General features: G+C 39.1%; 1 protein-coding gene across 1 annotated transcript in view; it reads left to right on the forward strand.

Moving 5' to 3' along the window:
• Positions 1-19,825, forward strand: part of LOC149265032 (vacuolar protein sorting-associated protein 52 A-like) — a 296,453-nt gene that overhangs the window by 252,323 nt on the left and 24,305 nt on the right. Inside the window, exons 18-19 of the mRNA XM_089429097.1 lie at positions 16,149-16,283; positions 16,487-16,561. Coding sequence (XP_089285223.1) covers positions 16,149-16,283; positions 16,487-16,561 — 210 coding nt within the window. The remainder of the gene's footprint in view (positions 1-16,148; positions 16,284-16,486; positions 16,562-19,825) is intronic.

Raw genomic sequence — 19,825 nt, forward strand, 5'->3', positions numbered from 1 at the left:
GTTTCGAAGGCAGAACAAATTTTCTCTAGCAAGCAGTGTGCATTTCCAGTCCAACAATTCGAATTAGCTAGGAAGTGCGAGAATGTTAGAGGCTTGATTGAATAGCTATGAGGCAAAATAATTTTCCCAGTATATTTCTAGTAGAGATAAATTGTCGGAGGATTGCCAGTTGGACATCCAGTTGTAATTCTCTACATTTGCTGCATAATAATAAAACCTTCATTTGCTGCACTGGTTTCCCCGTAGGGGTTTTTCCCTCTACCTTCTTATCCTCCCTCTAACTTCTTATCCTACTCTTTCTACTTCTACTTTCAACAGAGGGAGGGTGTCGCTACGCTCTAGTTAGATGCGTCTCCTCCCTCTCCTTCGCCTCCTTATACTTATACTTTTGACAGAGGATCAATATGCTCGAACGCCTACATATGCCTACGCATTGCACTTTCCATACTATTATATCGCCACGCTTTACTTCACATTTGCTTCACGCTTATATGATATGTTGCTTATCCACCATACCCTCCTTTTCAGTTACCTTCCACCCGTACACGCTTTTCATTACATACTCACGCTTCACGTAGCCCTGCATTCAATAGTCAATCCGAACCCAGACCTTTCGCTTTCATATGAAGAAGGAAGGAAGAAAGGAAGGAAGGAACCATCGGGAAGGACAATGCAAGGTGCACGAGGACACAAAACTGGTGAAATCCACCTGGTTGAGTCTAGATACCGGATTTTGATAAGTAGGGTTCAGATAGAGCGCTTGCCTTGTTTCAGTGGTCGGATCCATATAGCCTGACCTTCGTTAGTCGCTCACTGTTACTTACTTGAATCTCAATATTTGACTCTATTTATTGAAATGCAACTAGAGTTGATCCCCAATTTGGAATGAATGAGGAATACGATGCCTGCCGTGTCGAGTTTTAGCTTTTGCACTAGCTCTCTGCAACATCTCTCGTGCTTTTTTCTGAATCTCCCTTGTCTTTGGATGGAAACTAAACTAGATTTCAAAATAGATGAGGAATAGGTTGATGCTCAAAGAACCTATACCTTCAAACCGGTCAAAAGCCCCCTCCCTGTCTAACTATCCCTTCCAACTGGGTCGGCAATCCCCGAAGTGACCTTCTTGGGCATCGATCCCTTCTGAGTTGTTGGAATGTTCCTTCCTAAGAAGGCTGGTTCCACTTCCCACAACGATCCTCAGAACGCTGGTTCCACTTCCCACAACGATCCTAAGAAGGCTGGTTCCACTTCCCACAACAATTTTAACAAGGCTAGTTCCACTACGATGGATTTTTGTCCAAAAAATGGTGTCTATTTATATTGTGTGTGCACATTTATTTCTTAGTTTCGTAATTTTGTTTCCACAACGTAATTTTATTATGGAGAATTGCGGTGTGAATTATTTGCTTTGTCGTAATAATAATTACAGAAGACAAATAAATTGTTTAAGTTAGGAGAAAATTGTAATAATAATTACAAAAGACAAATAAACTGTTAAAGTTAGGAGAATAATATCCAGTTGTTGTAGTTCAAGGAATTTTCACAGTTTGTGTATAAATGGTTTGGATTCATATTCTTTAAAATTTGAATATTTTGCGTTTTTGGTTGACCAGTTTTTTGGTCCAGTGTTTTTATTGATTTCCATCTGGTTTTGATCGGTTCTCAGTCAGGGGGGTCTACCGGTTCGATGACCAGTCCAATTTTTATAATATTGTTGTCTATATATCAGACACCTTGTGAAGTTGATTTAGAAACACAAGCAATCAATGCAAATTCTTGTTCTATCCTGTTGAAGAGCTCATTTGCATTTGTTGAAGCTGCTACTTGGTTCTTTCCCTTCTTCTTCCTCTGAGGACAATCACTGACATAGTGCCCAAACTTGTGATAGCCATAGCACTTGAACTTTGATAGGTCCTTCTTCTCTGCTTTTGAGCAGGAGCCTTTGTTGGACCCCTTCTTCGCCTTCATTTTTCTCTGCATACACCTTCAATCCAAACTCATCCAATAGGAATGACATTTTGGCTTTCCACATGCCAAAGTTGGAGGCTCCATCCAACTTGTCCTGACCTCTCAAACCTGCCGTGACCATCTCTGGAAAGATAGTGAAATCCAAATAAATTGGAGAAATAACTGAAGAAATCGAATCGGGTTAAAACTCTTTGTTTTTCTCTTCCTGTGCCTACACATATCTTCCTTCTACCCTCAAATCCACTCTGATACCATGTGAAATTTCAATTACTATTGCAGTTATTGGTTATTATTCTCCTAGAAATTTAGATTTCCTTCTGCAAATGATTTGTGGCAAATACTAAAGAAAACACAACTGTAACTTCACTGAAAAATAAATAACCATAGGAACTGAGAAAATTATGTACGCATAAACAAATAATGGACGCCAATATTTTTGGACAAATGTCCCTGGAAAAACCCTGAAGGGAAAGCCAGTTATGCAGATGAGGATTTTACTATTAATTCTTCAGCGAAATCTATGATTAAAATTACACCTGGCTTTCGTAATAGAAAATATCTAACAAAATATTTTCTTCACTTTTACAAGTCAATTTGATCTCCTAGAAGCAACTTGGTCCCTCAAATCATTTTCAACCTCCCTATGGCTATTCAATCTGACTAACACTTGCAGCTTGGTAGATAAACTCGACGCTCCTGGCAACTCGCACTAATTGAGAAATTTATCTGGCTTCCACTGGGAAATTTGATGTCTTTGGCAAATCGAATACCCATAGGAAAATTGACCTTCTTTCAGGAATTTCGTTCTTCCTCCGACAACTCTGCCTTCTTAATCAACTCAGACTCCTCCTGGGAAATTCAACCTCTATTGAAAATCAATCTCCCTCTGTCACTAAGAATCCGAAAATCACTATGATGATTTTCTCTCTGGAACTTTGATCTTCAATCAGTACTGAACCCCTACCGTTGATGTCCATGTGCTGCCTGTGCACCTTTTCTCTCACTACAATGCTCTGTTTTGATCTCTCACTGATCTTGTGTGTCTTCTCCAAGTGCTCATCAATTTCCTCTTATAATCTTTAGTTGACAAATCAATGATCATGATCTAATCTCAATCAATGGCTAAGATCATCTGGACTCCTTCAAGTGACTTTTCTGGAAGTCTCTAGAGAAAAATCGATTTGCCCCAATTAATACTGATTAATTGAGCCATTTCCCTATATTAGACTAATACTGATTAATTAAGCCATTCCCTATATTAGACTAATACTGATGAATTAAGCCATTTCCCTATATTAGACTAATACTGATTAATCAAGCCATTTCCCTATATTAACTTAGGAAAATAAATTAACTGACTCATTAATTCTAATTAAGGCCTTTTCTTGTGAAACCTTTTTTGGGCATTGGAGAAAATGTGTTCCCTAGCTTCATAGAAACAATCTAAGACTAGAACACCGGTCCAACCTACATAAGCTAACAACAAGATGCTCCACTGTCCACAAACCACACCCCTCTTGTAATGTTCCAGAAATACAAGATACTAGAGAAAATTCCTTCTCAAATTTCTTTTGCCAAGTCATTGATTTGCGTAGATGCAATTGTTGCTAGCTTCCCCTTGCCTTTATTTTTGTTTGGATACGGTCTGACATAATAAGCAAACTTATGACATGCAAAGCACTTGACTTTGCTCATGGTTTTCTTCCCTTGTGAAGGTGCTCTTCAACTCTGGTTCTGCTTGGCTTTACTATTGCCCTTCTTTGCTTGCCCAACAAGTGCAAGGTTTTGCTCATGTCCACCTTTGTGGCGTCCACCAGTTATGGATTCCTCCCAAATCTCCTTTTGGGTGAAATTTTCCCACTATTTGGTCCAATCAAGAAGCATATTTTTAGTTAACATATCCGTCACAAATGTATCCCATTGCTCAACACACCCTTTCACTGCTACTTTCATGAGCTCCGTCTCATCCATTTCTTCCCCAACAGCTGAAGCATCATCAAAAACTTGTTGAATCCTTTTGAATCATGATGCCACAGTCCCAGATATGTTCATCTTATTGTTATTTAGCTTCTCCCTTAGAACCATCTTTTGGTTCTGGTTGTCACTCTGGTATAACTTTGTCAAGGCCATCCACATTTTATAGGCGAAATCCTTCTTTGTTATGTGAGGGATTATATGATCCTTCACATGATACAAAATGATGCCCTTGGTTTTTATATATTTTATCGTATGTTCAACTATGTTGGGTAGCATCTTGAGGAACTTGAATCTCTTGGCTTGCGATTTCCCACAAACCATTTGCCACTAAAACAAGGGCTATATACTCCTTCCATGGACTGAAATTTACAGCCCCCTCCAACCGGTCGTCATGCCTCAAACTTGATGATGCCATATTACCAAATCAACTTTCACCACATGACCCTTGTTGTAAAAAATAATTTGCTGCCATGAAACCCCTATGATATATGATCTCACCAACGAAGTTTCTATTGCTTTGATACCATGATCATTCCTTTATAGCAAATCTGATTTATTCAGTGTTCCATGGGGTCTCGTCCCCCCACCTGGGGGTTGAGTTTCCTAGCTCCCACGTGCTCCGGGGATTTGGGGACGAGAGGGGGTTGTTTCCCCACGCTCCCAAAAAACAAGGTACGTGAGGAAACTTGAAAGGGGTCGTTTCCTCCATTTTTGGGGTCCTTTCCTAGGTGAAAGGGGTCTTAAGGGGTCGTTTCCCTAGAAAAAATTCGCAATTTTTTTTTAATGAAACAAAAAAATCGTAATTTTTAATATTTGTTGACTGATTGGGAAGGGTTTACGTTATGTTCATTTCACATTTCATTTTTTGTTTGCTCCTTCGTTGAACTGAACACTGTCGCCATCGCCAAGTAGCCTTCTGTCTGCTCCTTCGTTGAACGGAATGTTGCTGCCATCGCCAAGCAACCTTTTGTCTGCTCCTTCATTGAACGAATTACCTTGAGCAATTATGCTCATTTATCTTTTGATATGTTCTTATGTTATTTTGACTCTATAAAATTAAAAAATTTGACTTTTGATGTATCATACTTGACTTTTATAATTTTATTTCAATCTTCAGTATTCAATGTTCATAGTTGGAAGTGGAACATCAATATGGTTTAAAGTTTAAAGTTTAAAAGTTTAAACATTTATAATTTTATAATTTATTTTCATTGTGCATTGTTAGTAAGTTAGTAGACTAGTAGTTACACTGTACAGTTACAAACTTACATGTATGATGTATGATTATAATTTATATGATAATGATATCAATGATCATGCTTTTCGTTTTAAATTTGTTTCAGTTATATGAGTCATTGATTTATATTTTATATTTATAAGGTCTTAAAACCCCGACGCCCCCCCACGTTTCCTAAAAATTGGTGGGGAGCTTTTGCATAGGCCGCTCCTGCTTATCCCCGCTCCTTCGCCTCCTCGTCCTAGAAACTTGGTGGAACATTGGCTTTATTGTTCTTCAACTATTTGTGAAAAACCCATAAAATATTTATCTCAAATATTTGTAAAGTTGCCAATAAAATAATCACAATGGTATATTAGCTCAGAAAATAAAATGTGGTGGAAAGAAAATGGGAAATCAATGACACCATAACAACAAACTTGTGCCCAACACAATCTTCATATTAAATTTTTTAGGAAAATTTGGATCTAGACCCACGGAGAATACACAAAAAAATACAACTCCTGGGAACCTTAAACTTCGCCCCATTGGGAAAAATCAACCTCAAGGAAATCGACACTACTGAAGAAACTCCATCTTTGGAAAATTTAGCCTCCCTCACCAACAATTCAGCCTCTCTATTTTTTCTCGTACAGTTCTTGTGCACTGAAGAAATTCAGCCTTTGGATATTTCAGGCCTCCTCTTAAGCTGATTTGGCCTCTCTCTTTCGTAGCTACGACTTCCCTGAAATCTTCTTCCAAAATTTCTTGTTGCAATTCTTCTCACTTCTCTTCAGTCTAATCAAACCTCCCGCTCTTGAGAAAATTGCTTCCTCAATAATGATACATCTTCACCTCTCCCTTAGGCTTATTCTATAATTTCATTAAACCAAAATCCCTAACCCTAATCTCCTAAGTGATCAATGGCTAGGATTAAATCCTAAGCCTCACTTGAGAGTAATGGTTGAGATTATATCTAATTCAACTTAAATGATGTTATTATTTATCCTTAGAACTTTGGCCTAATAGTCCACAATAATCAACCAAATTAATTATTGTACTTATCCTAAGTTAATCTTATGAAGGAAATCATAAAATCACTTATTCCACCAAGTAGGCAACTAAAGAGGCAATCAAATATCTTCTAGATGCTAAGGTACCAAGCCAATGTAGAAGACCTTATGAGGATACAAAATCAATACTACCTTGTCCATCAAACTTGTCCGGTCTTTACTGTTATGAAACCAACTCACAAAAAGATAGAAAAGATAGATCAATCACTAAAAAATTAGCGTCTTCGAGGGGGCAACCTCGATGTGGGAACCTCTAGTGAACATAATTGTGCAATTATGCCCCCTTGTTCTTTTTTTAGAATATTTGTCACGCTGTTAGAGCTGATTATCTTTCCCGGTTCCCTGCAATACCCCTCAATTCAACTTCCTTTCCTTTCCAAAAAATTTTCAAGAAAAGTTCTTGAAAATTAAAAGCTATCATACCCAAAGATTGTAGCCATTGGACTCCTAGTACAACATCTGCACCACCCATTGGAATGGAAAGCATTGGACTATTCAAGACATATTCTCCCATGGATAACTTGATATTATGGCACTTTCCCGTGCAATTTATGGTTCCTCCATTTGCAACCATTACTTGATACTGTGGTGTTTGATATAGGAAGCAATTCAATTTCTTGGCTATTTTACAATGAATAAAATTTTGGGTACTACCTGAATCAATCAAACACTATTACTTTTTTATTCTTGATATGCCCTTCTATATTGAGAGTTTGAGGAGTGGCAATTCCTATCAATGCATTACAAAATATGGTCAGATTCATTTCTTCTTTCTCTGGGATTGGTTCCTGGTGTATATCCTCTTCTTTTGACGTTTCTTGTTCCTTTTCTTGCTCCTCTTCCCCATCTATGTAAATTAATTTCTTCTCAGCACACTTATGATCTTTAGTGTATTTTCTATCACAATTTTAACAAAGCCCTTTTGCTCTTTTTTCTTCGTTGCGGTGTCAACCTTGTAGGTGGTGAAAGGCTAGGAGCAATAACACTTCCATCTTTATAGTTGTGAGTGGTAGGCTTCCTTGTTGCCATAATTTTGCTTTCCATTTTTCTTGCCAACCTAAATGCCTTCTCCAATGAATCAGGTTCCCAAAGGCGAACCTCATGTTGGATGTTATCCTTTAAAGTCCCTATGAACACATCAATCCTATGCTCCTCTGGAATATCTTTTACCCTTATATTCAATTTTTGGAAGTCCTCAATGTGCTCCATCATTGAACCCTTTTGTTTGAGATTTATCAATTGGCTAAAAAAAGTGTTGCTTTTTGTATCCTCATAATGTGCTATCATTTCTTCTGTAAAAATTGCCAAGTGACAATTTGTTTATGAGAGAAAAACCATCAATACCATAGAAACTGATTTGGTTCCAAATATAAAGTTGCAATGCGTACCTTTTGTGTGTTTTGCACATTATGGAGATCGAAATATTGTTCCATTTGTAGTATCCTTGCCATCAAACTTCCTCATATCGATCTTTGGAACATGGTGGGTCTTCAATCCAACATTAGAGTCTATGAAATCATGATTAACATTTTTTTTTTGTTCTCATCATGAGTTTTCTTTACTACCCTTTCGCCATTAATAAACATTTCTTGTAGCAACTCTGTCAAATTTGTCTTCAAATCTTCCATGTTGCCTTAAAGTTTTTCTTCTATACCATCCATCTTAGCTTCCACGTCTTTCTTTAAACCATCCATTTTAGCTTCCACACCATCCATCTTAGCTTCCACGCTTTTCTTTAAACCATCCATCTTAGCTTCTGTTATTTTTTGTGAGAGTGAATTTTGTTGCACTTGGTCTCGTAATTTTGATATATCATGTTGCATTTCTTCCTCTTCTTCATGAGTCATGCTAGAGATTTCAGGTTGCTTACTAGGTGTTTCCATTTCTTTCTTCGGGGCATCATTTAATGATAATAATGCTTCAGTATGCCCTTTGAATTCCTTCAAACTAATTTTTCAACCCAACTTATGCAAAAAAAAAAAAAAAAAAAAAAAAAAAAAAAAACTACACATTTTTTTATCTTTGTAGGAGTTTGATATTGAATCTGTTGTATCTCTGTAATTTCTGATCTCCAAGGTCTGAAATTGCGTCTTGCGGTAGCCCTCTAAGAACTCTTTCCAATCCCTCAAGTCTGATCAAGATTGGATTCTCCAAGGAAGAGTTATGCCAAATCTCCCACAATGACCTGATTATAGACTGGTTCAGTAGAGCGAACTTGTACGAAGTGCCACGTGTCACTGTTTCGACCTTAGGACCTGAAACCGATACACAACAAATTACATGCCGTTCTCTTTCTGTAACGTTTTACGAAATTTCACTCTTATGCTCAGAGAGAAAGTTATGATGATTTTCCCCAGGTCACCTATTTGGGATGTAATTCGGGAGTCTGCAAAAATCCTAAATGTCTTGGACCATATCTTTGACAATATAGCGAAACAAGATCTGAAATACGGGCCTGAGCTTTATCAAGATTTCGGCTCAAATGGGTTTTAATTTCAGAGTCTGAATCTTCGTAGAAAAATAATTATAGCAAAAATGCCACGATGACTTGTTTGCGATGGAATTCTGGAGCTTGCAAAAACCGTAACTTCCTCGGAGCATATCTCCGAAAATATAACGAGACAAGATCTGAAATTCAGATCCGAGGTTCAGAACGATTTCAGCTCAAATGTTTTTTCTTTTAGCTTCTGAAACTTCGTAGAGAAAAAGTTATAGAGAAAATTCCACGATGACCTGTTTGGAGGTAGCGAAACCCTAGAATCGAAAGCTCTAATACCAAATGTTATGAAACCAGCTTACAAAAAGATAGAAAAGATAGATCACGACTTAAAAATCAGCGTCTTCGAGGGGGCAACCTCCTTTACATTACACAAATGAACAATTCTTGGATGATACAAATGACAAGACCTTCTTTCTATATATAGGAGTCTACGGGGTCCCAATATGATCAGAGGCTACATAAAAATAATATTGTAGGGGCACAACAATAATAATAGTGGGCTTCTATGGGGCATAATAATAACAACGTGGGGACTATATGGCACAATAATACAATAAGGAGGTTGCACTAATAACAATAAGGGGTTACATAAGTAGTATAGGGATCTAACATTTACCCACAACAATGGGTTGGGTATCCTTGGTGAGAATGATGTCTGACAAGCATTTGTGTTAAAAAATGGCCAACATACACTGCTTTGAGGTATAGTAATTCTTCCCAAAAAACTTATGGTTTCTTTCTACCATGATGTTGGACAACAAAGACAGAGATACAAGTCAAGAGTGGAGAAAAATACATGACACTTGTTACCTCTCAAACTAGCAGGGGTCCTAAAAGGGGATCCTTGAAGGGCTACTATTAGGCTAAGAGAAACAATGGAGCGATAGCCCACTGTCACCTCGGCTAAGGCTCCCTACCCTTTATAGATTTTCACCAATGGGAGGAGATCCGTTATGATAAGGATCATGAAATGGATGGACCAATGATAAGGCTAGGGGTGATCCTGGAAGCTTATTCACAAGAGAGGCTCAAATATGTGGTTTGCTTGCTTTGGAAGGCAAGGTTGAAAGCTCTCAACGAAGGGCTTAGGAGAATTTGAAGGTTTAGGTCTAGAGTATGTATCTTATGATGGAGGTTCCTTGGCCCTAAAATTCTTGTGAAAGCTTGGATTCCAAGGGATCCCTGAAGAATTCTCTTTAATAGTGTATGGGACCACACGGGACCAAGTGGACCCGAGGTTAGGTCAAGGGGGTAGGGTTTAGCAACCAATGCTATGCTTGACCTATTCTGGAGGGAGAAAGGTACCAAAGAAAGAATTTTCAATGCAAGACAACATGAGGATCCTAATGAGGTTTCTAGGCTAAGGAAAGCCAGGACAAGATTCAATCTCAAGGCTAGGGCTTGAGATATCTCAAAATCCCACTGTCAGAATTTCTTCAAAATTGGAGGGCGCCTAGGAGACACATCAAAGCAGAGGATGCCAAGAGATTTGAGTGGGTTGTTTGCGAGATAAATGATGCCCTAGGAGACCTAATGGGCTAGGCCTAGAAAAGAAGGGGGAGGAGAGGAAATAAGGTTTAAGGTGATCACCTTATGGTGGATTAGTGCCTAATCCTTTGGGGAGCTTGGATTCAGGTAGAATTATGACTATGGACTTTTGGATTTTCAAGGTCAAGGAGGCCGCAAAGACAATTTCCCTTAGCATTAGGGCAACAACAAAAACAACTTCAAAGACTTTATACTTAGTTTTGCAAAATAGATGGCTTATCAAGATGAATTTCAGTAATGAAACATCCCTAGGAACATTCATTCATTATACATGGCACATACATGAAGCATCACTATCAAGAAACAAAATTTCCATAACTTCGCATAGATGGATTGTTAATTTTAGGTATGTTCTATGCTTAGAGCAATTTATTCAATTTTCACAGTTAGCTCAATATCTTTTCCAGATTAGGAATCACATCAGCATTAAAGTAAATTGCAGATAGAACATAAACATAGATCACAGAAGACAAGCCAAGACAAGAGGACACAAGATGTGGCACTAGCCAGGGACAAACCCTAATGTGGGGAAACCCTTGATCAATTCTTCTTATATGTTCTTCAATAGTTCAGCACAGAGAGAGATAGTACATTTACAACAAAAGTCAACACTTTGACTTATCTAAATAGGAGCATAGATCATCTCTAAGTAGATGATACATGAGGTAGCTGAACTCAATTGAGGACATGCTGCTTCAACTGATTCTCCCAGGTGACTCCATCACCATGCATTGTGCTACACTTCGTCATCATGCTGCACCTCACTGTGCTGCACCATGTTGCACCCATCATCACTATGCTGGACCTCATTACCACGCTGCACACATCATACCGCTGCACCTTCTGGTATTGCAACATCTTATTGTACCTTATCGTCTTGCTGCACTTACCAGTGCTGCCTCATCTTGTACCTTACTGTGCCCATCATGCTGCATCTCATTGTAGCATTTACTATCATTGTACTATATTAGCAAGTGTTGCACACAACTTTGTCATGATGCCCATCTTTGTTTTGTAGCATTTCACATCATGCTGCCCCTTATCACAATTTTGTCACTGATCATACTGATGCACCATGATTGCTTGCTGTCCCATGCAAGCACCATGTCCTTGCTGTCCCATCTTTGCTGCACCATGTGACCTTGCTGTCTCATGTTCCTTGCTGCCGACACACCATACAAATGTAGCTGTTTGTCACTTTATCACTGCTGTAATTTTGGGACTGGTTAGGGCACAGAATAGTCCCTAACCGTCCTCAAATCTTGGCTCAGAATTTCCCTTATGAAATGCGGTCTATGCTAGTAAGGCTTCTCTCCACTCGTGCTGCTGTTCTAGGCACTATATAGCCCCAAACACTTCCACACTGTCCCTGTTTTGAAGTGGTTAGGCCTGCGACTTACCACATTCCTTGCTGTCATCTACAACTCTCTTCAAAACAGAGTTCCTTACCTTGTTTGCTGCCCAATAGACCTACGTTTAGCCCTGAACACACTCGGATTTCTTGTTGTAGCAACCAGCCCTCAAAATTGATCCTAGAAGGCTCCATGCTACCTTCTTTTCCTCACTGGAATGCTGACTTATCTGCGGCCTAGTCACAATGGCAAGGTCCCTTTACTCGGCCTGTTACAAGAGAGAACAGACCTCAAAGCATCCACGACTCGGCCTCCTTAATCTCCTCTGCATCACGTTGTCCCAAAATCTCCTTTAGGACAACACTTAGGCCTCTCCTCCATCGTTGCGTTAGGCGTTAGGGCATCTCTTCTAGGTCATGCATAGATCATCTAGGACTGCGGCTAGGTCATGCGTAGATCATGTTAGGGCTCCTTCCTTACTGCGTCTAGGGCTTCTAGAGACCAGGGCAGCGAGTAACCCTTCGTGTAGGGCTCATACTAAGGCTTCTTACCTTCTGCGTTTAGGGCTTCCTCTCTTAGATTTCTCTTCCACTAAAACCCAGAACAAGTGGAGAGAAATCAAGAGTGAAGTGTGTGTAGAAATGACTATCAAGTCATCTCTTTTTATACTAAAACATGGAGCACATGTGTGGGTTATTTGGTTGCTAGCTGACCTTGACGAATTGTCTTATAACACAAATAAATTCATAACTCCATGAATACTTATCAGAATCGGATGATCTTTAGATCAATCCTACACCTCTTGATGAGGGGAGTCCAAGAAAAATATCAGCTGCCATAAATAAGATGACCCACATGGAGTTTGGCTCTAGTTGCCAATTTGAACTGCAACAAATTAGCCCTAGTATAGTGAAATCCCAACAACAATGTATGCGACAAAAATAGAAAGAAAGAATAGCATTAAACTGTACTTACATGTATAAGAATATATCCAACCATCCAAAATTTGCCATTCAAGAAGCTCCAAGACATGAGAAAATAATCCAAACATCAAAATTCATTCCAGGCCGCAAAAATTCGTCCTCCAAGAAGGATAGCGAAAATCTCTAAAGAGATACAAGTCCCAAATCGAGGTGTGATGCTAAAATGAAATCACATCACTTGTATTTATACACTTCTAATGAGTTCGATTTAGCTACTTAGTCCTAATTAACCCCTAAAATAAAATAATGTCCAAAATAACTAACTTTTGGTGAAAAGCCCAACAAACTAGCTCATAAACAAAAGAATAAGCCTCTCAAGAGGTCGAATGATCAATCATACATTTGTTGGGCCTTATAACAGGCCTAGTGAAGTCTATAGGTGCCATAATGAGAAATATGACTCCCAAAAGTAGTGGACAAGGGTTTGGCACCTTGTTCTCCAAATAATAAACCTGTGGTGCTCCCAATGGGTATGTGGGCACACAAGTAACCTCATGGGTCTCCATATAGATCGAAAATGCCTGTAGACCATTTGCAAGGGCTCGGATGATGGTGTAAATGAGGCCACATCATCATACATGTACTGAGTCATCTGCCAAGTGCATGGTACAACTTTGGGGCTAGCTAGACATGGTGAACTGGGTGCATCTTCCTTGTCCAATAGGTAAATCTCGAGTACTCTCTGAACGTCTTTGAGTGTCCATGGAATGTTGTCTACTGTTGTGGAGGCCCATGGCTTTCTACACACACCCTACATGTGACAATGTAGCCCTATGGGGGGTTAGAACCTCGTATAGGGAGACCAAACCCAAAATGGAGACCATCTACAATCCTGCATAAGATCCAATGCGTCCCCTCGCCTTCTAGTACAACAAGTCATTTAAAGAAATCGAGTTAGAAAACTTACAAAGCATGGACAACAGATGGGCACTTCATAATGGCATGCCCTTCCATAGTGGGCTTTGACATGTGCTAATGTCTCCAAGCTCCAAAGGTGGTTAACCAAGTACCCTATTAGGTGGTTTCTACCTTTAAAGGGGACAATATGTCCAAGGTACATCCTTCAAATGGTGGTGGCATGTGATAAAGAGATGAATGGAATAGGGAATGAAAGGGGCAATCTTGGGCCACATGTCGGATTACAAGGGTAGCTAATAAAGGGAAGCCCACACTTGGGTATATAATGTATAGGAGGGAGCAATCATGGTGCATGAGATACCCCGACTTTGAGTTTTCCACGCTTTTTCATATGCTTTTGCCTTTTATGATTTTTTTTTGATTAACCGCTCAAGGCTCAAGGGATAAAAGCATGATGTGTAAGGTATAGTAGTGGATATCCCCTTTAAGGTAGGGCGTTCATTGCCCACTAGGGGTTGGGACAATCATGGGTTCCTGAATGATAAGGGAGGCTCACGTAGGGCCTATAGGAACCAGAGTGATGGCTATGGGAATGGAGTAGAGCTCATGCATTGGCTTTTGCCCACATGCTAAATGTGTTTGTCCTGGCCATCTTTGGCATTTTGTGGTACATTTTCCTGTTGAATGTTGCCAATTATGCTTTTACTTTTCTCTTCAACTGCATCAACTTCCAAGGCATCGTTTCAGGCCCAACCCAAGGTGTGGGCAAGGTGAAGGGGAGGCTAACCCTATGTGGACCCAGGTGGGAAAATGATGAATGAGGTTATAATGAATGAAAGGGGAGTGATGTATGTGGATGAGGGAGCAGGACCACCCAACCAAAATCAGGGTTTCACATGTAATACCACCCTAAGACCCAAAGGTCAGTAAAGGAGCTCCCACAAAACTAGGATGCAAGGGTAACATCCAAAAGAGGTCTAGGGGACAAGAGCACAGACCTAGCCCATTCTTTTTCCACCGAATCCCCCCATTAATTCATGCTCAGAACTTTCCATGATAAGTAAACTACAACACTCAATTACCAAATGACAAGGCATACCTTTAGATTTGGAATACCCACCTTCAAACATACGATCATGACAGATGGGTGAGAGACCACATGGATGGCTCAGGTGGCAGAGAAATGGCACAACGAGCTAGTTGGTGGCTGCAAGGGGCTGCTGGCTGCCGGTTGAGGACCATCTTGGAGAATTTTTTTCTCCTAGGGATATCACCCACAAAATCGTGGGTAACAACTGTAGCAGCCATGTACCACTGAGAAACAAGTAAGTTAGTGAGAATCTGCCCCAAATCAGTCCAAAAATACTCAGATCTGTGTATCAATAGTTGAAACTTCACAGATCTAAATAGATCTGCCCTCGAACAACCCAAAAACAATGAAATCTGCTAATAGCCAGCATCAAAGGAATCAATTTCTTCTTGGATCTGCTGAAAAATAATAAATCACCATCTAAAACTTTCAGATCTGCAAATGTGGGCACTAATATAGGAAAAAAACTATGTCAATCTGCTTCCATTTCATTTATGTTGTCAAGAAACCTGAGAAATAAGATATTTTTGGGCCGTAAATAAAAATTTTCTGCACTTTTCCAAGCAATTCTGTACGATTCCAAATGGATTCCATATGACTGCATTGTTGTACGGTGTACCATATGATTGTTTTGTACAATATCTGGAAATGATGGCTGAAACCAGTGGTTGAAAAACATTGTATGGTGTCTGAAATTTTAAAAAATTGACCTTGCTTCATAAAGAAGAGACAATACCTGATTTCAATGAAATCCTTGTGGCTCTTCAATGTGTTACACTAGCGATTCCTCAGTCCATCTCTGTCAGCAGCAGTAGCTAATTCTTCACGCTCTCACAAACTCTGTGGCTCTAGCTTTGCTCTGATACCATATTACATAAATCGAGCATACAAAGAAACCAAGATAACTCAAAATAGTTCTCTGTATTGTATATGTAAATGAGAAAGCAAAGGCTTTCTTATATAGGGCTACAATCAAATAGAGTCAATCCACGTTATGAATATGGGATAAACCGATAAAGTGAAATAAGACATAAAAGTATATACTAACTAAAAGACGAATTGGGATTATTCTGATATCTGGTTGACCATCATAAACTGACATTTATCTTTGCAGTTTGTATGCCTTTATTCTAATGGTAATCTGTAAGTGGGTTCCATGACGTGCAATCCATTTTATGATGTTCCAAAAGAGGCCTGCCTGCATCGAAACTAATTCTCTGACTTTGGCAGCAGTACATTTCAGGGGTTTGAGATATTGTAAGCCATATCATATCTTATATAAGTAATTTATGCAAGAAACAGGTTTCACTCATTTCTTGTGTTTTGTAAATTGCAGCTTGTGGTACTCAGTTGTTTTCTGATGTTGTACCTATTTTCTTCTCTCTCGGTATCTTTTTTCATCAGTCATTGATGAAGCTTTGCCAACCCTTTCTGCTGGTTTATTTTTTCTGTATTTCATTGAATGGAAAATGAGATTGACATTTAATTAATCAACTTTCCTGTAGAAGAGATGCTATGATTCCCTTAAAATGCAAAGCCTTATATACTGAGTTCTTGCGATTGGTGATTTTGGTAACTTGTAGCTCGAATTGAATATGGAGCGTCTTAGGGTAGCTGTGGATGATTTATTGGTTAAGCTTGCTCGGATGTTCAGCAGGCCGAAGCAGCAAACTATATTCCTTATTAACAACTATGACATGATTTTAGCTGTGCTGAAGGTAGAATGTTTTTTATTGGCTTATTCTATTTTTGGGGTGTATGATATTGATTTACGTATTGACCAGACAAAAATAGATAAGGCTATCGTATACAGAACTATTTGTACTTTGTTATGTTCAATTGCAGGATTGTGAGTGCTCTTGTAACTGTGTTTAACTTTCCCCAGTTGCTCATTCATGAAAAATACAACTGTCTTCTGTAGGAAGCTGGTACAGAGGGAGGAAAGACGCACTTGCAATTTGAAGAGTTGCTCAAAAGCAACACAACTGTTTTTGTGGTGTGTTTTCTTTCTTTTATATTTCTTTCCCATCTTGTCTAGAGCAAAAACAGGAAAATTGTTCTGTTTGATGAAGCTTTACAATGTACTTCCTTTTGGTAAAAGAAAATGTCATCTTCTAAGGTTTAAAAATTCGAATATAAATATTGGATAGCTAATTGATTGCAAGACGGTAAGTTTTGGTGTTGGGAAGCTATAACAACACATGAAAGTACCATGGAAAACTGGTTGTAGACTTTATTTTCTTTTTTGGCATTTAAAACTAGTACCCTCAAACTGTATTGAAATATATACTGCAAATGGAATCCCCGTGTGTTATTTATAAGGAGAAAATTCTGAGACAGCATACAGACATCAAATTAGACCCACGATACATGCAGGAATCTGTTGCAGACAGAGAAGACACTCTGGCTGCGAGAGATATGTTTGTCCAGACGTAAGGCACCCAGAACAGGAGAAAAATTCATGGCCTAGTTATGCAGTGTGATCTGGGAGGTAAATTTGTAAAATTTTTTTGGTAGTCAAATAAATTTAATAAAAAATATTCCAGTTTTCAGTTTGAGAGCAAGGGGAGCAGATTTTAGCAGTCTAGAAGAAGGTCTATGAGCAGCAGGTTGTATGAGAATTCACAAAGCAGCAAGATTGAGCTGGACAATGCAGAAAAAATTAGTTTGGCAGAACAAAGGTAACTTTAAAACCTAGTCTAAATACTGAAATTAAGTTGTCAAGAGGGTTGTATAATCTTTTAGAATCCAGAAATTGAATAGTAAAAGGCGCACCTTATGGACAGTATTGATGAAGAAAATATTGTTCTTTAAAAGTCTATGAGGGATAGTAAATGAGATGGAGATAACCCACAGATGTAAATGGTATAACCAAATTTGAAAGTACAAATAATGAAGTCTGATTGGTTGTAATTGTCTCTAATAGGACCTATAATAAAGCACCTTAGAAATGTGAAGGGTGCAAATGTAGCATGGGAAAAGTTACAAAGTATTTTTGAACCAACAGTTGAATCTAGGATTTTATACATGGAAAACATGTTGTGTACTACCGAGATGAATGTAGCAAGTTTGAGGATTTAATTTCCAAAATTAGTTCTTCAAGGGATGAATTGGCTACTGCAGGAACAGATATATAGGATAGAATTGATGATGCTAATGTTTCAGGCATTACCAATGTCCTATAAACCATTTGAGATGTTTTTGAAACTGACAGCAAGAGTGGTGTTGATGTTGTTTGAGGAGCTGATTGGATTGCTATTGTGTTATCTTTCCAGATTACTCCAAAAGTGTTTACGTAATGTATGGGGGCTATGTCACATGGTTCGGGGGTTCAACAATAATAAATTTCAATTCAAGTTTGAATTTAGCAATGACATTCGGATAAGTTTCGCCATTAAGTTTGTCCATACTCTCACAATTTTTTTATAAATAGAAGTTATATTCATTTATAATATATGTGAGATTAATAAAATTTATAATAATGTTAACCCTAATTCATTTAATTATATATAATTTAAAATATATTAGTTTACTTTATGATAACTTACACATTCTTGGTAACCCATAACCTGTCTATGCTTTTAGACCCATAATGCGTGATTTCAACCTTTCAAGGCCTGATAGTCTACCCAATCACGAGTTTAAGACTCATGTATTTCAAGGAGACGTGCACGACACATCGCAGGAGATCTTATGCAACATGTTGTGGTTATCTGAACCTATGCAATGTTGAAATTGGGTAGCATCGCGGGGTACTCTCACATGCCCTTGGTGCTAGGCTTGTGAGAGAGAAACACCCACAAAATGTGATGTGTGGTGTTGCCGCCTCGCTTGCACGCCTAGGTGAATGTGGGAAAAATCCTCAACCCCACAAGGTGTGATCTTGGTGGAAAACTAAGAGAAGGGGTTGTCACCGAATCCCAACTCTCTCCGTTAAAGCTCTTTACTAATTAAGCTAAGGGGGGTGGTCCCTAAGAAGGTTAATAATGTTGGAATTTCTAAGTCTAATTGTTAGAAACCCTTCATGTACTTTTCTGATTTATTTCTGCCTACTTGTTCTGAAAAATTAACAAGTTATTTACCATGTAAATACTGAAAATAAATACAAGTACATACTCAACACATTACAAGCACACAAGTGACACCATTGTTTTTGGACCAATGTCCCCGGAATAACCCAATGCAGGAAAACCGGTGCAGCTATCTGAGGGTTTTATTATTATGCAGTTTCTGAATACAATATGGGTGCCAAAACCGACTCACCCAACAGAGAATACTCTTGGTAGTAGCACCTCTCAGTCGGAGACAGATGTTCCGGTTGAAACCCCGAATAAACACTCCGATAGATCCCAACTCCAATCTGCCCCACGAAAACCCCAGTGTCAGCCTCTAGGGACTGCGACAACCCTTGCTGGCCCAGCGTCTGCCTAGTGTCAACCTAGCTCGCCCTATGTCAGCCTCTGGAGGCACAACGTCAGCCCTTAGAGCCTCTGTGTCACCCACACTAGCTCTCTGAGGCACTGCGCAGCTCCTGGCTGGCTCTATGTCCCTCTTTCCCAGTTTCTACGCTGATCCTCCTGGTATTATCTCTGCCTCTCTGCTTTTGTATTCACTGCCCCTCAGCTGCAACTTTGATCACTCTTTCGACTTCCTTAGCAAACCCTGCCCCAGAAAATCGAAATCTTGATCAACTTGGTGTGTTCTCCAAGTGACCCTTAAGCCTGCTCTTATACTTTTCTCATTGACAAATCAACGACCGAGATTAAGTCCCTAATCGACGGCTAAGATTAGATCTGGCTTGATCCATGTCTTTTGGACCATTCTAACACAGTTTTATATTAATTCACATTAATATTTTAATTTCCCTAAGTTTAGACTTAGGGACTCCATTAAAAATATTAATTATTTTAATATCTCCCAAACTATTTAGAATCTGCCCAAACCCTTTCTGGGTATTGGAGATCTCATTTTACCTAACCTCTCCACCAAATTTCGTGGCTAGAGCACATTCGATGCTACCCGAAATCAACATTCCCTCTTAGCGAGGACTGTGCTCTAACAATACTCCTTACTGAGTATCACCCTGATTATCTGGCATCGGTCCCTGTGCTGATGCTAGGCCTATTGCCCATCATCCTCTGCACTGCTGCATCCTGTATTGTTGCCCATAGCTCTACCACTACCATTGTTGCATTTGTACGACGGCTCCCTCTGCATCCGTGTTATTGTCCATGCCCCTACCACTGCCACTGCTGCATCT

Source organism: Pinus tabuliformis, chromosome 6 (genome assembly GCF_031772625.1).
Source record: "Pinus tabuliformis cultivar Carrire ecotype Pingquan chromosome 6, CPIR1, whole genome shotgun sequence".
Taxonomy (NCBI): Eukaryota; Viridiplantae; Streptophyta; class Pinopsida; order Pinales; family Pinaceae; genus Pinus; species Pinus tabuliformis.